The sequence below is a fragment of the Somniosus microcephalus genome, chromosome 15 (genome assembly GCF_052327205.1).
Source record: "Somniosus microcephalus isolate GS21.2 chromosome 15, FLI_Smic_1.0, whole genome shotgun sequence".
Taxonomy (NCBI): Eukaryota; Metazoa; Chordata; class Chondrichthyes; order Squaliformes; family Somniosidae; genus Somniosus; species Somniosus microcephalus.
In genome coordinates this window covers 119510191-119535820 of record NC_141001.1, presented here as the reverse complement: position 1 = coordinate 119535820, position 25630 = coordinate 119510191, and the positions used below count along the sequence as shown (strand labels likewise).

The 25630-nt window shown below is 46.7% G+C and overlaps 1 protein-coding gene across 2 annotated transcripts in view; it reads right to left on the bottom strand.

Moving 5' to 3' along the window:
* Window positions 1-23398, bottom strand: part of LOC147107184 (TBC1 domain family member 10B) — a 229264-nt gene extending 205866 nt beyond the window's left edge. The window contains exons 1-2 of one of the 2 annotated variants that reach the window (XM_086008360.1): window positions 22969-23398; window positions 4325-4412 (exon numbers count right to left, since the gene is read on the bottom strand). In XM_086008360.1, coding sequence (XP_085864486.1) covers window positions 4325-4412; window positions 22969-23087 — 207 coding nt within the window. In that variant the 5' untranslated portion in view covers window positions 23088-23398. The remainder of the gene's footprint in view (window positions 1-4324; window positions 4413-22968) is intronic. The other variant, XM_086008359.1, reaches the window with a different exon arrangement.
* Between the last annotated feature and the right edge of the window lie 2232 nt (window positions 23399-25630).

Below are 25630 nucleotides of genomic sequence, written 5' to 3'. Positions count from 1 at the left end.
CACTACCGAACATCAAACCACCGTTTCCCAGACTGTCACTGACCTCATCTCCTCTGGAGATCTTCCCCCCCCGTGGCCACCAACCTCATAGTTCCCCAACCCCGCACGGCCTGCTTCTACCTCCTTCCCAAGATCCACAAACAGGACTGCCCTGGTAGACCCATCGTTTCAGCCTGTTCTTGCCCCACGGAACTTATCTCTTCCTATCTCGACTCTTCTTTTCTCCCCTTGTCCAGTCTCTTCACACCTACATCCGCGACTCTTCGGACGCCCTCCGCCACTTTAACAGTTTCCAGTTTCCTGGCCCCAACCGCTTCCTTTTCACCATGGATGTACAATCCCTCTACACCTCCATCCCCCACCAGGATGGCCTGAGGGCGCTCCGCTTCTTCCTTGAACAGAGGCCCGACCAGTCCCCATCCACCACTACCCTCCTCCGCCTGGCTGAACTTGTTCTCACATTGAACAACTTCTCCTTTGACTCTACTCATTTCCTCCAAATCAAAAGGTGTTGCTATGGGTACCCGCATGGGTCCTAGCTATGCCTGCCTTTTCATGGGATGTGTGGAACACTCTTTGTTCCAGTCCTACTCGGGTCCCCTCCCTCACCTCTTTTTCCGATACATTGATGACTGTATCGGTGCCGTTTCCTGCTCTCGCCCTGAACTAGACAATTTCATTCACTTTGCCTCCAATTTCCACCCTTCCCTCACCATCACATGGTCCATCTCTGACTCTTCCCTTCCTCGACTTCTCCGTCTCCATCTCTGGGGATAGGTTATTGACCAACATTCACTACAAGCCCACTGACTCCCACAGCTACCTGGACTACACTTCCTCCCACCCTGCTTCCTGTAAGGACTCTATTCCATTCTCCCAGTTTCTCCGTCTCCGCTGCATCTGCTCCGACGATGCCACCTTCCACACCAGTGCTTCCGACATGTCTTCCTTTTTCCTCAACCGAGCATTCCCCTCTACCGTGGTTGACACGGCCCTTGACCGTGTCCATTCTATCTCCCGCACTTCTGCCCTCACCCCTGCCCCTCCCTCCCGGAAGCACGCTAGGGTTCCCCTTGTCCCCACCTTTCATCCCACCAGCCTCCACATTCAACGGATCATCCTCTGCCATTTCCGCACACTCCAAAGTGATCCCACCACCAAACACATCTTCCCCTCCCCTCCCCCTTCAGCATTCCGTAGGGACCGCTCCCTCCGAGACATCCTAGCCCACGCCTCTATCACCCCCAGCACCCCTTCCCCTGGCACCTTCCTGTGCAAGCGCAGGAGATGTAACACCTGCCCTTATACCTCCCGCCTTCCCACTGTCCAGGGCCCAAACACCCCTTCCAGGTGAAACAGTGATTTACTTGTACTTCTTGCAATCTAGTATACTGTATTCGCTGCTCACGATGCGGTCTCCTCTACATTGGGGAGACCAAACGCAGATTGGGTGACTGCTTTGTGGAACACCTCCGTTCAGTCCGTAAGGGTGACCCCGAGCTTCCGGTCGCCTGTCATTTTAATTCACCGCTCCACTCCCACTCGGACCTCACCATCTGCGGGCTCTTGCATTGTTCCACTGAAGCTCAACGTAAACTCGAGGAACAGCACCTCATCTTCCGATTAGGCACTTTACAGCCTTCCGGACTCAATATCGAGTTCAACAATTTCAGATCATAACCTCGGCGCCTATTACATTTTTACCTATATTTTTTATCCACACCTTTGTTTTGGCCCTTCCCCCCCCTTTCTTTTTTTTTCTCTCTCCCACATGGCAGCTGTCTCCCATTCTGCCAGCACATTTCACACCTAGAGTCGTCTTTTGTCTCCACTAGCCCTATCACCATCTCATTTCATTTTGAATACCTCTTAATGTCTCTTCTCTTCTGTTCTCCCACAGCCTGGCCTCTTAATCTATTTCATTTCCTGTGCTTCTTTAGTCTTGACAAAGGGTTTGACCTGAAACGTTGACTCGATTTTCTCTCCACGGATGTTGCCTGGCCTGCTGAGTTTTTCCAGCATTTTCTGTTGTTATTTCGGATTTCCAGCATCTGCAGTATTTTGCGATCGTATTAGCATGCCGTATGATTGGTGCGTCAAAGAACCAATAAATGGTGAATCTCTGTTCCTATCTGGAGCTTTCCAACCAACAGTGTGCAGTGAGGCGGTGCTCATCACCGGTTATTATCACTGTTAACAGTGGAGGAGGAGGAAGTGGAGACACTTGATAGGATAAAAATTGATAGAGTTTTTAGAAAGGCTGGCTGTATGTACTTAAAATAGATAAATCACCAGGAGCGGATGGGATGCATCCTAGGATGCTGAGGGAAGTTGAGGAGGAAGTCGCGGAGGTGCTGGCCATAATCTTCCAATCCTCCTTAGATACGGGGGGTGGTGCCAGAGGACTGGAGAATTGCAAATGTTACACCCTTGTTCAAAAAAGGGTGTAAAGATAAACCCAGCAACTACAGGCCAGTCAGTTTAACCTCGGTAGTGGGAAAGCTTTTGGAAACAGTAATCAGGGACAAAATTAACAGTCACTTGGACAGGTGTGGATTAATTACAGAAAGCCAGCATGGATTTTTTAAAGGCAAATCATGTTTAACCAACTTGACTGAGTTTTTTTATCGAGATAACAGAGGGTTGATGAGGGTAATGTGGTTGACGTGATGTACATGGATTTCCAAAAGGCGTTCGGCAAAGTGCCACATAATAGGCTTGCCAGCAAAGTTGAAGCCCATGGAATAAAAGGGACAGTGGCAGCATGGATATGGAATTGGCTAAGTGAAAGGAAACAGAGAGTAGTGAACGTTTTTTTTTGGACTGGAGGAAGGTATACAGTGGTGTTTCCCAGGGGTCAGTACAAGGACCACTGCTTTTCTTGATATATATTAATGACTTAGGCGTGGGTGTACAGGGCACAACTTCAAAATTTACACAGGATATAAAACTTGGAGGTATAGTGAACAGTGAGGAGGATCGTGATAGACCTCAGGAAGACAGACAGGCTGGTGAAATGGGCGGACACGTGGCAGATGAAATTTAATGCAGGAAAGTGTGAAGTGATACATTTTGGTAGAAAGAATGGGGAGAGAACATATAAACTAAATAGTTCAATCCTAAACGGGGTGCAGGAACAGAGAGACCTGGGGGTATGTGTGCACAAATCATTGAAGGTGGCAGGGTAGGTTGAGAAAGCAATTAAAAAGTCTTACGGGATCCTGGGCTTCATAAATAGAGGTATAGAGTACAAAAGTGTGGAGATTATGATGAACCTTTATAAAACACTGGTTCGGCCCCAACTGGAGTATTGTGTCCAATTCTGGGCACCGCACTTTAGGAAGGATGTGAAGGCCTTAGAGAGGGTGCAGATTTACGAGAATGATTCCAGGAATGAGGGACCTCAGTGATGTGGAAAGACTGGAGAAGCTGGGGTTGTTCTCCTTGGAGCAGAGAAGGTTGAGAGGAGATTTGATAGAGGTGTTCAAAATCATGAGGGGTCTGGACAGAGTAGATAGAGAGAAACCGTTCCCATTGGTGGAAGGGTCGAGACACAGATTTAAGGTGATTGGCAAAAGAACCAAAGGCGAAATAAGAAAATACTTTTTTTACACAGCGAGTGGTTAAGATCTGGAATGCACTTCCTGATAGGGTGGTGGAGGCAGACTCAATCTTCTTTCAAAAGGGAGTTGGCCAAGTATTTGAAGGAAAATTTTTTTGCAGGGCTACGGGGAAAGGGCAGGAGAGTGGGATTAGCCGAGAGGCAGCACGGGCTCGACGGGCCGAATGGCCTTCTTCCGTGCTGTAACCATTCTATGATTCGATTGATTTATCGTTATTGAAACGGTCTCCGGTCAGAAACTTTTTTATTTCAATATGTTTCATATGAAACTTGTGACGGAGGCGGATTAGTTCGCGGACCCCCTGGAAAGTCTCTACGGACCGTCCCCCACCACCCCCCCCGGGTTCCACAGACTCCAGTTTGAGAACCATTGCAATAAGGTGACGCTGGGGCTATCCAGCGCCTTCAGCAGAATAAAACTAACATTGTACGAGTGCCCTCCTCGAAAGGAGAACACCACTAATACGATTTGCCCCCAGCGAGTATCTTCCTGAGGTTTGTTATACCGACGTTTACTTATTACAAGTTCCTCAGCAAAATGGATCAGATCTGACCTTCAACCGCAATTTTCATTTGGGGGAAAGACCGAGGTTGGGAAGGGAGGAGAGCGTCCCACATACGAACAACACGCCCTCGATTGGCGCACACTGTACTTTTTTTTTCTTTTAAAACACTTTCAGAAGTCTGCAACATTCCCGTTACCTTATTCGCGCAGGAAGCACCAGCCTCAGTCCAGTTGCTCAGCATCTCCTGCCACAATTCTAGGTTGGACGCACTGACACTTGGGTAACTGTGGACCAAGATATAAGAGGTCAATGCATAAGGACAGAGAGAGAAAGAAATAAATTGCATTTATACAGCGCCTTTCACAACCTCAGGAACATAAGAAATAGGAGTAGTAGGCCATTCGGCCCCTCGAGCCTGCTCCGCCATTCAATGAGATCATGGCTGATCCGATTTTGGCCTCAACTCCACTTTCTTGCCCGCTCCCCATAACCCTCGACTGTTCTTGCCCCACGGAACTTATCTCTTCCTATCTTGACTCTATCTTTTCTCCCCTTGTCCAGTCTCTTCCCACCTACATCCGCGACTCTTCGGACTCCCTCCGCCACTTTAACAGTTTCCAGTTTCCTGGCCCCAACCACCTCCTTTTCACCATGGATGTACAATCCCTCTACACCTCCATCCCCCAGGATGGCCTGAGGGCGCTCTGCTTCTTCCTTGAACAGAGGCCTGACCAGTCCCCATCCACCACCACCCTCCTCCGCCTGGCTGAACTTGTTCTCACATTGAACAACTTCTCCTTTAACTCCACTCATTTCCTCCAAATCAAAGGTGTTGCCATGGGTACCCGCATGGGTCCTAGCTATGCCTGCCTTTTCGTGGGCTATGTGGAACAATCTTTGTTCCAGTCCTACTCGGGTCCCCTCCCTCACCTCTTTTTCCGATACATTGATGACTGTATCGGTGCCGTTTCCTGCTCTCGTCCCGAACTTGACAATTTCATTCACTTTGCCTCCAATTTCCACCCTTCCCTCACCTTCACATGGTCCATCTCTGACTCTTCCCTTCCTCGACTTCTCCGTCTCCATCTCTGGGGATAGGTTATTGACCAATATTCACTACAAGCCCATCGACTCCCACAGCTACCTGGACTACACTTCCTCCCACCCCACTTCCTGTAAGGACTCTATTCCATTCTCCCAGTTTCTCCGTCTCTGCCGTATCTGCTCCGACGATGCCACCTTCCACACCAGTGCTTCAGACATGTCTTCCTTTTTCCGCAACCGAGGATTCCCCTCTACCGTGATTGACACGGCCCTCGACCGTGTCAGTTCTATCTCCCGCACTTCTGCCCTCACCCCTGCCCCTCCCTCCCGGAACCACGATAGGGTTCCCCTTGTCCTCATCTTTCACCCCACCAGCCTCCACATTCAACGGATCATCGTCCGGCATTTCCGCTACCTCCAAAGTGATCCCACCACCAAACGTATCTTCCCCTCCCCTCCCAGCATTCCGCAGGGACCGCTCCCTCCGAGACACCCTAGTCCACTCCTCTATCACCCCAAACAGCCCTTCCTCTTCGCCTGGCACCTTCCCGTGCAAGCGGAAGAGATGTAACACCTGCCCCTATACCTCCCCCCTTCCCACTGTCCAGGGCCCCAAACACCCCTTCCAGGTGAAACAGCGATTTACTTGTGTGGTAAACCACTTTTATCGTTCACTATCGTTACACTATGGTTATCACTGTTTACACTGTTGTATCACTACACAAGGTCACCTCTTGTCACGCTGTTATACCTGGGCTGACCACAGCTGACTCCGCCCATGACTCCGCCTGCTTGCCCAGGTATAAAGGTGGTCGACTGGCTGGTATTCCTCCTTGTTGGACCCGATCACCCACGAGGGTGGGCTCTGTTATTTAGCCAATAAAAACCTATAGTTACTATCTTAACTCGTCGCTTTTCATTGGATGAATTGATAGGTATATCAACTTGTACTTCTCGCAATCTAGTACACTGTATTCGCTGCTCACGATGCGGTCTCCTCTACATTGGGGAGACCAAACGCAGATTGGGTGACCGCTTTGCGGAACACCTCCGTTCAGTCCGTAAGGGTGACCCCGAGCTTCCGGTCGCCTGTCATTTTAATTCACCGCCCCATTCCCACTCGGACCTCACCGTCCTTGGCCTCTTGTATTGTTCCACGGAAGCTCAACGTAAACTCGAGGAACAGCACCTCATCTTCCGATTAGGCACTCTGCAGCCTTCCGGACTCAATATCGAGTTCAACAATTTCAGATCATAACCTCGGCCCCTATTTCATTTTTTCTTGTAATTTTTCCACTCCTTTCCCCCCCCCCCCCTTTCCTTTTGTTTCTCTCTCACACCTGGCAGTTATCTCTTGCCCTGCCAGTACACTTTACACCTAATCTCAGCCTATTACCATCTCGTCTAGCTTCTAACACCTTTTATTGTCTCTTTTTTACTTCTTTTGTTTCTTTTATTCTTTTGTCCGATCGCAGCCCTGCCTCCGATCTATCTTTTCTTTCCAGTTTTGAAGAAGGGTTCGACCCGAAACGTCAACTCAAATTTCTGTCCACGGATGTTGCCTGACCTGCTGAGTTTTTCCAGCATTTTCTGTTGTTACCTCGACTTCCCTGTAGCTCAAATATCTGTCAATCTCCACCTTGAATATATTCACTGACTCCGCCTCCACAGCTCTCTGGGGTAGAGAATTCCAAAGATTCACGACCCTCTGAGAGAAGAAATTCCTCCTCATCTCCGTCTCAAATGGGCGACCCCTTATTGAGATTATGCCCTCTCGTTCTAGATTCCCTGACAAGGGTCACATCCTCTCAGCATCTACCTTGTCCAACTCCCTCAGAATCTTATATGTTTCAATAAGATCCCCTCTCATTCTTCTAAACTCCAATGAGTATAGGCCCAACCTGCTCAACCTTTCCTCATAAGTCAACCCTTCCATCCCAGGAATCAACCTCGTGAACCTTCTCTGAACTGCCTCCAATGCAAATATATCCTTCCTTAAATATGGAGACCAAAACTGTACGCAGTACTCCAGGTGTGGTCTCACCAGCGCCCTATACAGTTGTAGTAAGACTTCCCTACTTTTATACTCCATCCCCCTTGCAATAAAGACCAACATTCCATTTGTCTTCCTAATTACTTGCTGCTCGTTAACTTTGTGTTTCATGTACTAGGACACCCAAATCCCACTGCATTCTGTAGTCTTTCTCCATTTAAATAATACTTTTCTATTCTTCCTACCAAAGTGGATAACTGCATTTTCCTACATTATACTCCATCTGCCAAATTCTTGCCCACTCACTTAGCCTATTTATATTCCTTGGCAGACCAAAAGGTACTTTACAGCCAATGAAGTACTTTTGAAGTGTGGCCACTGTTGTAATGTAGGAAACGGGGCAGCCAATTTGCACACAGCAAGCTCCCACAAACAGCAATGAGATAAATGACCAGTTAATCTGTTGGCTGAGGGACAAATTGGTCCAGGACACCGGGGAGAACTCCTCTGCTCTTCTTTGAATAGTGTCCGTGGGATCTTTTACGTCCACCTGAGAGCGCAGACAGGGCCTCGGTTTAACGTCTCATCTGAAAGACGGCACCTCAGACGGTGCAGCGCTCCCTCAGTACTGGCACTGGGAGTGTCAACTTGGATTATGGGCTCAAGTCTCTGCAGTGGGACTGTCTGACTGCGGTGAGAGTGCTACCACTAAGCCATGGCTGACAAATAGCTGGCGGAATTGGTCCCTGGTGTAGTGCAAGAACAGGCGATAGCGAATTGCCAGCCCATTTTACAACCCACCTCCCCTAATTTTTACTTCAATGGCCCGGAATTTGCTGTTGTAATGATGCCAAAACTGTCAGTGTTTACCGTCATTACTGGCATCCACACATGCGCAGTTAAACGCGGAAATCCAGAAGTTGCTGTCAGTGATTCCCGCTCCTCCCACAGGGTGCTCTGTTGCAGTCTTCGCGGATGCATTCAACACAGAATCAGTGATTTGACGTGAACTTTGACCAGGGTTGCAAAATTCCGGGAATTTTTTAAAAAGAGGAAACTTTCCATGGGAATTTTGAGTTTTTTTGCACACTGATGGTTTTTGTCTTTGACCCTTATATTATCTTTGTCATCAAAATAGACATACTGTTCCATACAAATACAAACAGGCTTTCAAAACTTTATTTAGGTTATAATTTTGAACTTTATTGAACCCCCACAAAAAAGACCCATCTAAAATAAAACAAAAAGAGCGTCAGCTTATTTAGCCTGTAATTTGTCCTTATTTTGTCCCTTTGAGTCTTCTACTCATGAGTCTTCTGAGTTTTCTACTCATCATTGCTCCTCCTGATTCTCGGACTCTGGCTCGGACGTGTCCATTTCCTCCTCTGTGTCACTGTCTAGCTGTGTGGTGGACACTTCTGTATCTGGCTCAATAAGTTGTAGGTTCGCCTGGATAGCCACCAGTTTCTCCACTCTCTTGTTATTCAGCCTGTTGCGCACCTTTGTATGCGTATTCCCAAAAAGTGACCAGTTTCGTTCAGAGGCCGCTGATGAAGGTGGGATTTGGAGTATCGCCGATGCAATGGGCGACAGGGCCTCAGATGCACCAAGTCCCTTCCACCAGGTATGTGCACTGATATGCTTGCATGATTCCCATATCCTGTCCCCATTCAAAAGGCCTTGCTTGGTAGAGAACTTTGCCAGACTTCCCAGAACTTTGCCCACATCCGGATTGAGGTGGCGTGAGAGGGTAGAAATCACACTGTAAGCGCTGTTGATCTGTTCTCCAGAAAGTATTGGTCTCCCAACATGCTTTGGGTCCAGCATGTATGCTGCAGCATGAATCGGCTTGACACAAAATTCTTGACGCGTCTGTATGAATTGAACAATTGCCTTCTCCTCTGCTTTGAGCAGCAGGGATGTGGGTAGGGCAATGCTGATTTGTTCTTTTAAATCAGCAAAAAGCCTGAGAACATCTGACAAGACAGCATCACCTCCTTCAATCTGAGCAATTGCAGATGCTACTGGTGAGAGTAGTTTAAGGCTGCTAACCACTCTCTCCCAAAGCACATCATCCAGCAGTATTTTCTTGATGGTGGTTTCCATAACCCCAGACTGGGATATTGCCATTTCTTGCAATGACTCATGACAACGCCACCCCATCTAGTGTTGCTGGGCAGCTTCAGTGTGGTGTTCTTGTTGTTTGTCGTTTGCTTGGAGTTGTAGGTTGCTGTGACTACCTGTTTTCCCCTGACATACTTACCAATTTGCTTGGCTCTCTTGTACAGTGTTTCCATGGTTCTCAAACCCATGATGTCCTTGAGGAACAGGTTGAGCCCATGAGCTGCGCACCCAATAGACGTAATATGAGGGTAGGCCTCCTCCACTTGAGCCCAAGCAGCCTTCATATTCGCATGACCTGTGCACACATGACGCTACATCGCCAATAGAGGGAGCTAATCGCTCATCCAACCAATCAAGACACATTTGTTCAGTCACACACAAAACTTGTAATGATTAAAACAAGCCAAGTAAGATGATAAACATATATTGATTAAGAAATTCCTTAATAATTAAGATTCCATCTCTGTTAGTAATTTTAAGAGAGGACCTGTGAAAAAAAATGAAAGAAATGCCAAAACAAAATTATGCTAGCATGTGCTTTTTTGGGCAAAATTCCCAAGCTAAACTTCCTATGGAAAATTTCCGGAAATTTCCCGGAAACTTTCCACCCCTTCGCAACCCTAACTTTGACTTTTTACACACTATTCTCGCTGTAAAAACCCTTGAAAAAGTTAAGCCGTGCTGAATGATGTGTAACTTGAGTTTTTAACGGCGTACTAAGCCATAATTACTGAACAACCGCTCTGGCTCTAAAAAAACTAATTTTGTACATGTGAAGTGTCATTCCCTCCATTCCATGATAAAAATTTCCATGGAATTTTAAAATAATAAAAATTAATTTTTATTTTACTTTTTTTAAAGTTTGTTTATATTTCAGCATCCACCTTAATCCCATATGTATGTCCAAATTTTTATTTCACTCTCTTGTAAAATGATAAAAAGTGAATGATAACCAGTGCTTTTTACTTCCTGGTTTGCTGTCTGTGAGAATTCTTCAATCTGATTGGCTGCTCAGCCTGCTTGATGACTTCACTGTTCCTGGTCACCACAGATCCCCTGCAGATGGTGCCAGTTTGAAAGTCACACCGGAATCGGGGAAATCGACGCCACAGAGCCCGCTAAATCTTTGTGGGCAGTTTTCTTCGAGGTCAGCGGCGAGCGCCATCCCTTTGCCGCTGACCACAAAATCCGGGCTAATATAAAAGACAATCGGGCGGGGTGCAAAAATGGGGGGCCGATTTGCTATCACCTGTTCTGTGCCACTGACAAGGACCAATTTCCTCCCCTCCACCCCCACCCCATCTTCCTCCCACGTTAGGTTTATATTATGCGCACACAGTTCTGTAGTATAGTGGTTATATTACTGGGCTAGTAATCCAGAGGCCTGGACTAATGATCCGGAGACGCGAGTTCAAATCCCACCACGGCAGCTGGGGAATTTAAATTCAGTTAATTAAATAAAAAGCCATTCTCAGTAATGGTGACTATGAAACTACTGGATTGTCGTAAAAACCCATCTGGTTCACTAATGCCCTTTAGGGAAGGAAATCTGCCGCCCTTACCCAGTCTGGCCTATATGCGACTCCAAACCCACAGCAATGTGGCTGACTCTTAATTGCCCCTCTGATGGCCTAGCAAGCCACTCAGGTGTAACACACCACTACAAAGTAGTACAGGAAACTCTTTGGTATCCGGCACCGACGGGACTGGCGTGTTGCCGGTTGATTAAAAATTCCGAATGACGGAGAGGGTTATCTACCGAGGCTATTTTTAACAAACAAAATTTTTTTTAAATCAAGAAATGTGCAGTATACAGTAATTGGGTACTCACCTACAGAATTTTGTGTTGAATGGATGGTGGAAGATGCTTGATTAAGTACAGTACTGCCAGTTGAGGGTAATCCATAACTCTTTAATCGAAAGAGACTACCGGCAGCGCGGGAGACACACAGAAAAATGGCAGATCGGAAGAGACTACCGGCAGCGCGGGAGAGTCAGACTCCTGTTATTGAGGTGTTCCGACTTCCGACAGTGCCAAGAAGCCGAGTAGTGGCAGTTTGGAGAACTACCCCCACTGACTAACTCGGCCACCGCGGGGGACTCAGACTCGGCAACATTTCCGGTTATTGAGGTGTTGTTTTCGGAGTGTGAATTTTGCCGGTTAATATAGAATTCCGGATATTTAGGTGCCGTTTAAACGAGAGTTTCCTGTATAACAGCACTGTGGCAGTACCTTCACCACATGGAGCGGTTCAAGGCGGCGGCTCACCATCACCGTCTCAAGGGCCTCGTCAGCGACGATCAGATCCCATGAACGAATAAAAAAAACATTGCACAGAACATACACCATTCTCCCTGGAGGGAGGGAGGCAGGCAGATACTGTAAACTAATCCCTCCAGTCACTAAATCCAGAGGGATTTAAAGAAGCAATCTGGAGTAAAATCAATGCTTCCCCCGCCCCCGCCCCACCAATTGTTTGCACTGAATTCTGTTCGTTTTTAGAGATTTTGCATTCAGGCTAATGAGATTCTTGTAGTGATCAATAACATGTCATTCTGTGGTGGACACTAGGTGGAGCCGTAGAGCTGTATGTATATAAGACTACACTACCCAGCTGTATATATATTAAGACTACATTACCCATGAGGCACTAGGCTACCCACAAGGCAACAGTCAAGATGGCAGCCTGCACACAAGAGCACACATGCTGCACCTCTACAGATACTGTACCTAGAGAACGTGTACTGAATAAATGACTAGCTGGAAGCTAGCTGTGTTCATAATAAGAACGTCTAGTTATTAATGATCATAAGATGGTACCAGGGTGGTGAAGATCTGCTGAAAATTGTGAAAAGCGACATGGAGAATTTGAAGCCACCAGAGCGTTTGAATCTCAGAAAAAATCAACTACAATTGGCAGACTTTTAAACAACAATTCAAACTCTACATTGCAGCCATCGGATTCAGTATGAAGCCAGACGCAAGGAAGATAGCGTTGCTGCTTACGGTTGCAGGCCCACAGGCGATAGAGGTATTTAATACATTTGTATTTAATCCAGGAGAAAAGAGAAAAATTAGAAGATGTGCTAAAAAAATTTGATGCACATTGCTCTCCCAAAAAGAATGAGACCTATGAAAGATACATCTTCTGTTCTCGGACACAGCAGCAAAATGAGACTTTTGATAGCTTTATAACAGATCTGAAACTGAAAGCACAGGCATGTAATTTCTCTGAGCTCAAAGCATCCATGATTCGTGACCAGATTGTGTTTGGGTTCATGATAAAAAAGTCAGGGAACGTCTGTTGAGAGAAACCGAACTAAATTTGGAAAATGCGGTGAAAATATGCCAAGCCAGCGAGCTAGCTCGAAAGCACGCGAAGACTTTCAGTGAAATCAATAATGATGCGATTGTAATGAGTGATAATGCTGCTGTCGGTGCTATGTCCTACAAGGGGAAGAAACGTGGGCAGAACAGAAATGAAAAGCAATCAGAGGATGAAATTTTTAATTGTAAACGCTGTGGTTACAAACACCAGTTAAGACAATGCCCAGCGTTTGGAAAAATGTGCACAAAGTGTAATGGAAAGAATCACTTTGCCAAACAATGCTTTTCAAAAGTAAAAACAATGAAAGGGCAACAAGTTAATGTGATTGAGGACACTGATTTAAGTGAGACATTTTTTGTAGGAATGGTGTCATGTGACGATATCAAAAAAGATACAGAAAATGTGCAGCCCTCAGAAATGGACAATGCTGAACATAAGGTCAATGCAGTAAAAGTGGACAAATGGATGATCCCACTGAAGATAAATGGAGCTTTAGTTACATTGAAACTGGACACTGGGGCAAAAGCAAACTTAATCAGTATGAGTGACATAAAAATATGAAAGAAAAGCCCAAAATACAGAAAAAGTCAGTACTACTGAAGAGCTATAATGGACAGAAAATAGATAGCTTAGGTGTATGCAGGCTTAAAGTGACAGTCAAAGACAAAGTGCATCGTCTCATGTTTTCTGTTGTGGCTGAAAGACTTGATTCGATACTAGGTGACAAAGCTTGTGAAGACTTAGAACTGGTCAAGAGAGTCTACCGTATAAACTGTGCCATAAGCAGACCAGATGACTCAGGTGATGAAGCAGAGAGCCCATCAAGGATGAAAAGGCCAAAGGGTATCCATGTCTTCAAAAAGCCTAGTTTCTCCAAGAAGAAAGAAAAAGACTTTAAGGTCAAAGAGAAGCCAAAGGAAGAAAAGCACAAAGAGGAAAAACACAAGGAGAAAAAGTCCAAAGATATAACCGCAGCAGATGTTGTTAAGCAGTGGAAAGAGAAAAAGAAAAAGAAGCAGCCTGCACCAGAGCAGGAAGCAGTTCCGGTGGATACTCCTTCTTCCCTCAGGCCAATCTTTGGTGTTCCATTAGCCGAGGCTGCTGAGAGGACTATGCTGTATGATGGGATCCAGCTGCCAGCAGTTTTTCGAGAGTGCATTGACTACATTCAGAGTTATGGCATGCAGAGTGAAGGAAACACTGAAACCCTCTCCAAGCAAAGATCGCAAGGAGACCTCGATCTATACAAGAGCAGATTGATGACAATGCCGCAACTGCATCTTGTCGTTCACCGCCAGAACAATCTCATGAAGACACATCAGACTTACCCGTGTTGAGAAGATCCACACGTGAAGTAAAAAAGCCTGATAGACTTAATCTTTGAGTACAATGTAAAGCGTTGAAAATGTGTTGACTGTTTTGAAAATGTTTATGTTTATAGAGCACTAACAAAAGTGTTACTGATATTATCTTTATTGTTTTCTTGAAAGTTGATTGATAATGATTTTGTTAAACCTCAAAGAAAGGGGGATGTAGTGATCAATAACATGTCATTCTGTGGTGGACACTAGGTGGAGCCGTAGAGCTGTGTAGAGCTGTATATAGCTGTATGTATAAGGCTACACTACCCAGCTGTATAGATATTAAGACTACATTACCCATGAGGCACTAGGCTACCCACAAGGCAACAGTCAAGATGGCAGCCTGCACACAAGAGCACACATGCTGCATCTCTACAGATACTGTACCTAGAGAACGTGTACTGAATAAATGACTAGCTAGAAGCTAGCTGTGTTCATAATAAGAATGTCTAGTTATTAATGAACATAAGAATTCTCAGGAAATTTCAGCTTAACTTGCCGATGGGAACTTAAAAAAAAAAAAAATGCATTTTGGCCCATACCTAATTGCCCTCGAGAAGGTGGTGGTGAGCCGCCTTCTTGAACTGCTGCAGTCTCATGTGGTGAAGGTTTTCCTGGCGGTTTGAGTGGCTTGCTAGGCCAGTTAAGAGTCAACCACATTGCTGTGGGTCCAGAGTCACACCTAGACCAGACCGGGTAATAACAGAAGAAGTAAGAGCGGGAGTAGGCCATACGGCCCCTCGGGCCTGCTCCACCATTCAAGTGCGGCAGATTTCCTTCCCTAAAGGGCATTAGTGAACCAGATGGGGTGTTTTGAATCACAATCCGGTAGTTTCATGGTCACCACTTTTATTCCAGATTTATTTAATTAACTGAATTTAAATTCCCCAGTTGCCGTGGTGGGATTTGAACTCTAGTTTCCGGATTATTAGTCCAGGCCGCTGGATTACTCATCCAGTAATTTAACCACTGCTTACCATGCTGTTTCAAGAAATTCTGGGCCATTTTCCCCCCAGGGTTTGAGCTCATCTGCCACTGAAGTTTTTACTGGTTTACAAGTTTAGTGTTGAAACTACAAAGCTTATAGAGTCAGTGCAAAACTGTTTAAACTTCGCACCAAATTTAAAACATGTGCAATCGAGGAACAACACCTCATCCTCCGATTAGGCACTTTACAGCCTTCCGGACTCAATATCGAGTTCAACAATTTCAGATCATAACCTCGGCCCCTATTATATTTTAATATATTTTTTATCAACACTTTGTGCCTTTTCCTTTTTTTCCCCCCTTTCCCACATGGCAGCTGTCTTTCACTCTGCCAGCGCATTTCACACTTCATCTAGAGCCATTGTTTGTTTCTTTACTTGTCCTATTACCATCTCGTCTCACCTTGAATATCTCTTAATGTCTCTTCACCTCTCAGACCTTCCCTTTTGTTCTTTCATCCCCTCCCCCATTTCACAGCCCCCAAACTTGCTGTTTCATCCGTTTCATTTCCTGCTTTTTTCTCAGTTCTGACGAAGGGTCTTCGACCTGAAAGGTTGACTCTGTTTCTCTCTCCACGGATGTTGCCGGGCCTGCTGTGTTTTTCCAGCGTTTTCTGTTGTTATTTCGGATTTCCAGCATCCGCAGTATTTTGCTATTGTAATCTAAAGCTAGTGACTCTAAAGTGAAGGGAGGGACAGCTCAAGTCCGGACTCCAGATTCAGGTCACATCTAAGCAAGAACTGCGGATTCAGTAAGAACCAAAAGCACTTTGTATCTACAGTCGAGGCACAGAATACAAGAGCAGGGAGGTTCTGCTGGAACTGTACAAAACACCAGTTAGGCCACAGCTAGAGTACTGTGTGCAGTTCTGGTCACCACATTACAGGAAAGATGTGATTGCACTAGAGAGGGTACAGAGGAGATTTTCGAGGATGTTGCCAGGACTGGAGAATTTTAGTTATGAAGAAAGATTGGATAGGCTGGGGGTTGTTTTCTTTGTAACAGAGGAGGCTGAGGGGAGACTTGATTGAGGTGTTTAAAATTATGAGGGGCCCAGATAGAGTGGGATAGGAGGGACCTATTTCCCTCAGCAGAGGGGTCAATAACCAGGGGGCACAGACTTAAAGTAATTGGTAGGAGGATTAGAGGGGAGTTGAGGAGAACTTTTTTTCACCCAGAGGGTGGTGGGGGTCTGGAACTCACTGCCTGAAAGGGTGGGAGAGGCAGAAACCCTCATCACATTTAAAAAGTACTTGGATATACACTTGAAGTGCCGTAAACCACAGGGCTACGGACCAAGAGCTGGACAGTGGGATTAGGCTGGATAGCTCTTTATGGGCAGGCACAGACACGATGGGCTGAATGGCCTCCTTCTATGCTGTAAATTTCAACAAAAAATTCTTTAAGTATGTTATACTTGTGCAAATGTGCCCACAATTTGAATTTTATTTCCTAACGATAATCCAGAAGGGGAAGTAACATCCTGAAATCACATTCTACAGTTGCAACGCCACTCGCTAACTAACCATCGTCTTTTTGCGGTTCAGATGAGCAAATGCTATGGTTGCTCTCTGGAACTCTTTGAATGAAACTGTCGAATACACTGCACAATAGTGACAGTTGCAGGCTTTAGCAGCAGTCGCCACTGGCCCAGTTCCAAATAACAATTAAACCGCCAGTCTGACTCTCGGCTGAAATCCAAGCAGACTCGAAGCCTTCCTGCGACAGCTGCACCTGTCCAATGCCCCCGATTCTTTTAGAATTGCTGCCTCGGTTCAAATGTTGTTGTGGTTATTTTTTGGTCTGGTTTGTGGAGGTTGAGAGTGGGGTTTGGGGTCTGGTTTGTGGAGGGCGAGAGTGGGGTTTGGGGTCCGGTTTGTGGAGGGCGAGAGTGGGGTTTGGGGTCCGGTTTGTGGAGGGCGAGAGTGGGGTTTGGGGTCCGGTTTGTGGAGAGCGAGAGTGGGGTTTGGGGTCCGGTTTGTGGAGAGCGAGAGTGGGGTTTGGGATCCGGTTTGTGGAGGGCGAGAGTGGGGTTTGGGGTCTGGTTTGTGGAGAGCGAGAGTGGGGTTTGGGGTCTGGTTTGTGGAGAGCGAGAGTGGGGTTTTGTTACGTCCGTGTGTAATTGAGACACGGACTGCAGGAGTTGGTTATAAACAGGTGTTTACTGAATGGAGACAAAACTGGAACTACTATACAAAGTTACTGCACAGGCTTATATGCAGGGGTGGTCACTACTAGTACTGCAGTATACAGGGGCTGCAGAATATAGTTCCTTCTTCAAAGTACATACACTACAATTCCTCCCCTTTTAGCTAAACAGTACATAACATTCAATTAATAATTAAATAACATATTTACAATTACAGTTGCTATATACATTAGCTGAAGTTAAGCAATTATAAATTCAGTCTTTGAGGAGGCTTCCTGATTCTGTCTGGATAACGCCTCTTTGGGGTATCAGGTTCTTCTGGCAAAGTTGATTCGGGATCAACGTCGTTGTTTGGTTCGTCTGCTTCCAATATCACCGATTCTGAGGTAGATGCAATTGGTACTTCGGTTTCATCACCAGGTGTATCGGATCGTGGTGTGGATTTGACGTTTTCCAGTGACTCCAGAATCTGGTCAGCATGGCGTCTTACAACGCTCTCTCCAACGTCCACGGTATACATTAGAGGTCCTTGCCGTGTGCAGATCGTTCCTGGCTGCCATTTCTCTGTGCGGCAGTCCCGGGCCAAAACTGGTTGACCTTTCATTCATATTCTGAAACTGCCTGTTCTCCACATCTCTTCTGATGTTTGGCTTAACCAAATCCAAGCGGCATCTTAGTCTTCGATTGAAGAACATCATGGCTGGAGTTTGGTTGGTAACCGCATGTGTCGCATTCCGGTAGGCAAACAAGAAGTTATCCACCTTGTGTTGTAGGGGTATATCTTCATTACACATTGCCTTGATAGCCTTCTTGAATGTTTGAACGAACCTCTCAGCCAATCCATTGGTGGCTGGATGATATGGGGCGGATGTGTAATGCTTAACACCATTGTTCTTTAAGAACCTCCGGAACTCTTCAGACACAAACTGTGGTCCATTGTCGGAGCAAATCTGTTCAGGCAGCCCATTTCTGGCGAATATGGTTCGTAAGACTGTGATAGTTTTTTCTGTGGTGGTTGAGGACATTTTTATTACCTCTGGCCACTTTGAATGTGCATCCACCGCGATTAAAAACATCGAGTCCATAAATGGACCAGCAAAATCAATGTGCACCCTTTGCCATGGAGATGAGGGCCACTCCCATGGATGTAGAGGGGCTTGTGGTGGGGCGTTTTGGACCTTCTGGCATCCTGTACAGCTCTTGGTCATCTCTTCGATTTCCCTATCGATTCCTGGCCGCCACACAAACGCTCTGGCTAAGTTCTTCATTTTTACCCCTCCCAGATGACCCTCATGAAGCTCATTGAGCACTCTATCCTTCAATTTGGGTGGAATTACTACTCTGGATCCACACATCAAGGTTCCTCGGCACACTGACAGCTGTTCTCTTCTCAGCGAGAATGCTGGCAACAGTGGTTCGCCATGTGCTGGCCATCCCTTCACCGTTAAATCATAGACCCTGGAGAGTGTCAGGTCATTTCGTGTTTCCTTTTCTATGTTTGCATTCGTCACAGGTAGACATTCGACTATGGTCGAGTGGAATATCTCCACAGGATCCACTGCAGGTGCTTCTTCCACCGTCGGCAACGGTAGGCGCGACAATCCATCAGCATTCCCATGCTGTTTAGTTCCTTTGTACTCGATGTCATATTGGTGTGCCCCTAGGAAAAGGGACCACCTCTGTAGCCGTTGTGCTGTCATTATCGGGACGCCCTTCTGAGGGTTGAAAATGGAGACAAGAGGTTGATGATCAGTTAGTAGAGTAAATTTCTGACCGTGCAGGTAGTGATTGAACTTCTTCACCCCCCACACCAGGCTGAGGGCCTCTGTTAATCTGGGCGTAGTTACGCTCGGCTGAAGTTAACGAGCGTGACGCAAAAGCTATCGGCCTCTCTGAACCATCAAGGAATTTATGTGACAGTGCCGCTCCAATGCCGTAGGGAGACGCATCACACGCCAGTCTTATCGGCAGTGATGGGTTGTAGTGAGCCAATACTTCTCTTGAAGTGATTAGGTCTTTACACTTCTGAAAGGCCCGCTTACATTCATCGCTCCATTTCCATGCTACTCCAGTTTGTAGTAGGGCATTCAGTGGGTGCAGAATTGTGGACAAATTCGGCAAAAACTTATGGTAGTAATTCACCAATCCGAGGAATGACCTCAGTTGCGACACATTTTCAGGCGCTGGAGCCTTAACTATCGCTTCAATTTTATCAGGGGACTTATGTAACCCCTCTTCATCAATCACGTGGCCACAATACGATATCTGTTTCTTAAAAAACTCGCACTTGGGGCGATTGGCTCGTAGCCCATGTTCTCTTAGTCTAGTGAGCACCTGCTCTAGGTTGGCAAGGTGTTCACGGTCATTTTCACCTGTCACTAGGACGTCGTCCAAGTAACACTGAGTCCCCTGAATCCCTTGCAGGACTTGTTCCATCGCTCTTTGCCATATCGCCGGAGCTGATGCTACTCCGAATACCAGTCGATTATACTGGTAAAGACCTTTGTGAGTGTTTATCGTGAGATGCTTCCTAGAGGATTCTTCAACCTCCATCTGCAAATATGCTTGTGCTAGGTCAAATTTTGTAAAACGCTTCCCTCCAGATAGTGAGGCGAAAATATCTTCTATCCTCGGGAGAGGATACTGTACTGTGTGAAGGACTGGGTTCACCGTCACCTTGAAGTCCCCAGATGCGAACCTTCCTTGGCTCCTCAGACTTATTGTTTAATGTTTTCTTCATGACAGGAACGATGGGTGTCGCCCACTCGCTCCAGTCTACCTTAGATAACACGCCTGCATTCTCCAGATTCTCCAGCTCTGCCTCGACGGCTGGGCGAATTGCATACGGTACCGGTCTTGCTTTGAAAAACTTGGGAATTGCATTCTCTTCTATTTTTATCGAGGCGGTTACGCCTTTAAGAGTTCCCAGTTCTTGCTGAAATACCTCTTTAGCGTTAGCTAAGATTTTTGACAATCGTCCAGGTGTGACGTCGTCATCCTTTTTACCAGCCACAGTCAGTGCCTGAATGGAGTGCCAGTCTAAACTTATCTTTCTGATCCATTCACGTCCCAATAACGGTGGTCCACCATCTTGCAGTATGTACAGATACAATTTCTGTATTTCCTTGCCGTTGTATTCGACAGGCACCCTTATTTTCCCTCTGGGGTATACTTTCTGCCCCGTATACGTCTTCAAGACAATGGATGTGTCTTTCAAGGGTATGTGTGAGAATAGCCGCTCGTAGTCTCGTCGATTCATGACGGTCAGGGCTGATCCTGTATCCAATTCCATTTTGACTTGGGACCCTGCTATCGTGAGGGTGACCCAAATGGTTCGGTGATCCTCTTTTGCGATTACGTTGTGAAGTTTGAGACAGCTTAGTCTCTTGTTCCCAGATTCACTATCGCTCTTCTGGTCTTCGGGACTACTGTCTGTCATCTTTTGTACTTTCCTGTACTGTTCCTTAGTAGCCTTTTTGTTGTCGTTAGTCTTCTTCCCGGACCTGCAAACTCGTGCAATGTGTCCCATCTTTCCGCATTGCCTGCATATTTTGTCCTTGGACCAGCAGTCCTTCTGGTCATGGGTTGTTCTGCCGCAGCGATAACATTTTTCAAATCCCCGTGTCATTTCATGGGTGCCGTATTCGTGGCTTTTGCTGTATTTCCGCAGCTCCCCTTGCTGCTGCTTCGTACGATACTGCCACGCTGAAAGCCTTATCTAGCGTCAGCTCTTTCTCTGAGAGTAACCTCTTCTGGGTTCCTTCACTCAGGAGTCCACAGACAAATTTGTCCCGTAGGGTATCTGCCAGTCCTGCTACGAACTGGCAGTGCTTTGATAGCTTGCATAGTTCCGTAAGGTAATCAGCATTGCTCTCATCTTTATGCTGATTTCTCTTGTGGAATTTAAATCTTTCTGCTATCGGCAGCGGTGTAGGATTTAGGTGTTCCTGTAGGATATCAACAATTTCGTTAAAACTCTTCACCATCAGTTTGGCTGGAGTGATCAGGTTCCGCAATAGGCCGTACGTTCTTGCGCCCATTAAGTTTAGTAGTACCGATGCCTTTTTCTCATCGGCTACTTCATTTGCCTTGCAATATACTTCGACTCTTTCCACATACGTGGTCCAGTCTTCTATTGCATTATCGAAGGCAGTGGTATTGCCAGTCTTCGGCATCTTGGAGATCTAAGATGGCGCCTCCCGCGCTTTGCCTTCTTCCCCGCTGGATTAAGATGGCGCCTCCCGCGCTGTCTTCTCCGCTGCTGCTAGCGCTGTTGCTGGCGTTTTTATGCCTTGATGGCGACGCCCTATGGTCTTCGCGCACTTCCCCCCCGCGCTGCTGCTAACGCCGCTCTCCCCGTGGCAAACTGCAGCTCCTCGCGGCTTTCTGCGCTTCTAATTTCTTTTATTTTAATTACTGTTCCCGTCGTCAGAGCAAACCCTATGGGACACTTTCCTCCCTCTTCTCGGGTCTGTACGCTGCCCGGCTTCGTAGCACCGGCCGCGCCCTGTGTGCTCCACCCTCACCCTCTCCCTCTCTCTTCTTCCCGACAACGCTGCTCGGCCCCGTTGAAAAGCCACCCGATCGAGCTCTAGCCCGCCGCAGCCCAGGAAGGATCAGTGTACTACCTACCACCAGCCCGATTAGCTGGAACACCATAGACAGGATAACCAAGCCCCGCTCTCGACAGCCTCTCCTGCAAATCTTCGAATTCGATGAATCAGAGGCGGTTGCCCACGGTCGACGCCCGTTTCTTCTGTTTGTTTGGTTTTTTTTCTTCCTTCTGGCCTCGACCTCTAACAACTTCGCTTCAGGGATGGATCCCCATGAGGTGGTTCCGATCTGTTCGTCGCCAGTGTTACGTCCGTGTGTAATTGAGACACGGACTGCAGGAGTTGGTTATAACAGGTGTTTACTGAATGGAGACAAAACTGGAACTACTATGCAAAGTTACTACACAGGCTTATATACAGGGGTGGTCACTACTGGTACTGCAGTATACAGGGGCTGCAGAATATAGTTCCTTCGTCAAAGTACATACACTACAGGTTTGGGGGTTTGGGGTCTGGTTTGTGGAGGGCGAGGGTGGAGTTTGGGGTCTGGTTTATTGACTGTGAGTGGGTTTGGGGTCTGGTTTATTGACTGTGTGAGTGGGTTTGGGGTCTGGTTTATGGACTGTGAGTGAGGTTTGGGGTCTGGTTTATGGACTGTGAGAGTGGGTTTGGGGTCTGGTTTGTGGAGGGTGAGTGGGTTTGGGGTCTGGTTTGTGGCGAGCGAGGGTGGGGTTTGGGGAGAGCGAGGGTGGGGTTTGGGGTCTGGTTTATCGAGGGTTTGAGGTCTGGTCTATTGACTGTGTGAGTGGGTTTGGGGGTCTGGTTTATTGACTGTGTGTGAGTGGGTTTGGGGTCTGGTTTGTGGAGGGCGAGAGTGGGGTTTGGGGTCTGGTTTGTGGAGGGCGAGAGTGGGGTTTGGGGTCTGGTTTATGGAGAGCGAGGGTGGGGTTTGGGGTCTGGTTTATTGACTGAGTGGGTTTGGGGTCTGTTAAGTCCGTGAATGATTGAGACACGGACTAGCAGGAGTGAAAACAAACAGATCTTTACTGGTGGAAGTCAATAACGAAACTAAACAACAGAGGCTCTCTAGCACCTTTTATACAGGGGTGGTCACTGCCGGTACTGCAGTCTGAGACCAGTTATTCTCTTAAAGGTACATACACAACAGGGTCTGGTTTATTGACTGAGTGGGTTTGGGGTCTGGTGTCTGGTTTATCGAGGGTTTGAGCTCTGGTCTATTGACTGTGTGAGTGGGGTCTGGTTCATTAAGTGGGTGGGGGTTCAGGAGCTGGTGACTTGCCTGTACTCATGGCTGCGATGCTGCTGCTGCTTCCACTTGTCACAATCTCGCCGAAACACCGCGAAGCCGAACTCGTCGAAGCCCAGCACACAGTGCCTCTCGGTCCGGCAGCTGCTCATGTCCTGTTGGCCGCTAGTTTAGAATATTCCGACGACGACAGCTTCCTCTCCCAGTCGCTTGTTCAGATAAAGAGAAACAAGTTCGAATCTGGCGCCGGGGTCACGCCCTACTCTCCCCGGATTGGCCGAGACGCGCGATTGACAGCTACTCCCGACCAATAAGGGCTGCCACCGCTATGGATGGCGAGGTGATTGGGCGAGGCTTCGACCCAATCAGGGTGCCACCATTTGGAGTTTGGTACTCTTAATTTGGGATGGGGGAAAGCAATTGTTTTCTCTTGCTTAAACTAAGTTTTCAAAACTTTTTGTGTTCCTTGTCAAAACTTTCCTGCATCAAAGTTCCTGCAATGATTTCCAACGGTCATGGAGCTATCCTGCCGGTGTCAGCTATGCATGGGGGTGTTCCTGTTGATGAGAAAAGGCAGGAAATGATGTACCCTCTCTGTGAGACACATGCACAACACACATCCAAGTCTTAGCCAAGATTATGCAGAGCTTTATCAGTGGAGATTAAATGCTTTTTTTAGAATCTCTCGATATTTATCAATTGATGTAAAATCACATTTCCACTGTAGTGACATCACAATTGCAAAGTAACATCATCAGCAGCTTTCTTTTAATGTTAGGCTATGAAATAAATATATTTATATGTAGCATCTATATATAAAAGTATTTTTTTCTGCTTAAAATTTCAACTGTGATTAATGCACTATATCTTGCTTGGCAATGACATACGATATGATTACAACCGTGAGGATGGTTATAATTGGGCTTGTGCTGCTTCTGACTTATCTGGTAAGTAGCATGTGCGCAGATGTTAATCTCGCTACTGGGTACAATATATCATAGAGCAATCATTGCTGCCGGCAACCTTAGTAGCCAAACATTTAACACCTTTGCTTTTTTTTTAAATTGTTCTTGGGATGCGGCAAGTTGCCCCTTGAGAAGGTGATGGTGAAACGCCTTCTTGAACCGTGTGGTGAAGGTGCTCCCACGGTGCTGTTAAGTAGAGAGTTCCAGGTTTCTCACCCAGCGACGACGGAGGAACGGTCGATATATGTCCAAGTCCTATTCAAGAAAGGAGGGAGAGAGAAAACCGGGAACTACACACCAGTTAGCCTGACATCAGTCATAGAATCATGTCATAGAATGGTTACAGCACGGAAGAAGGCCATTCGGCCCATCAAACCCATGCCGGCTCTCTGCAAGAGCACTTATAGAGTCATACCGGCACAGAAGGAGGCCACTCGGCCCATCGAGTCTGTGCCGGCTCTCTGCAGCAATCCAGTCAGTCCCACTCCCCCGCCCTTTCCCCGTAGACCTGCAATTTTTTTTCCTTCAGGTACTTATCCAATTCCCTTTTGAAAGCCACGATTGAGTCTGCCTCCACCATCCTTTCAGGCAGTGCATTCCAGATCCTCACCACTCGCTGCGTAAGAAAAGTTTTTCCTCATGTCGCCTTTGGTTCTTCTGCCAATCACCTTAAATCTTGTGACCTCTGGTTCTCGACCCTTCTGCCAATGGGAACAGTTTCTCTCTCTCTACTCTGTCCAGACCCCTCATGATTTTGAACACCTCGATCAAATCTCCTCTCAACTTTCTCTGCTCTAAGGAGAACAACCCCAGCTTCTCCAGTCTATCCACGTAACTGAAGTCCCTCATCCCTGGAATCATTCTCGTAAATCTTTCCTGCACCCTCTCTAAGGCCTTCACATCCTTCCTAAAGTGCGGTGCCCAGAATTGGATACAATACTCCAGTTGAGGCCGAACCAGTGTTTTATAAAGGTTCATCATAATTTCCACGCTTTTGTACTCTATACCTCTATTCATAAAGCCCAGGATCCTGTAAGCTTTTTTAACTGCTTTCCCAACCTGCCCTGCCACTTTCAACAAGTTGTGCACATATGCCCCCAGGTCTCTCTGTTCATGCACCCCCTTTAAGATTGTACCCTTTAGTTTATACTGCCTCTCTTCATTCTTCCTACCAAAATGTATGATTTTGCACTTTTCTGCGTTAAATTTCATCTGCCACGTGCCCGCCAATTCCGCCAGCCTGTCTATGTTCTCTTGAAGTCTATCATTATCCTCCTCACTGTTCACTATACTTCCAAGTTTTGTGTCATCTGCGAATTTTGAAATTGTGCCCTGTACACCCACATCCAAGTCATTAATATATATCAAGAAAAGCAGTGGTCCTAGAACCAACCCCTGGGGAACACCACTGTATACCTTCCTCCAGTCTGAAAAACAACCGTTCACCACTACTACGATAGCAAAATACTGCGGATGCTGGAAATCCGAAATAACAACAGAAAACGCTGGAAAAACTCAGCAGGTCAGGCAACATCCGTGGAGAGAGAAACAGAGTTAATGTTTCAAGTAAATGACCTGGAAAAAAGCAGGATATGGAAAGCAGGTTTAGGGGCTGGGAAAGGGGGGAGGGGATGAAAGAACAAACGGGAAGGTCAGTGATAGGATAGAAAGCAGGAGAGATTGAGAGTTGAGAGATATTCAAGGCGAGAGGAGGTGGTAATGGGACAGGT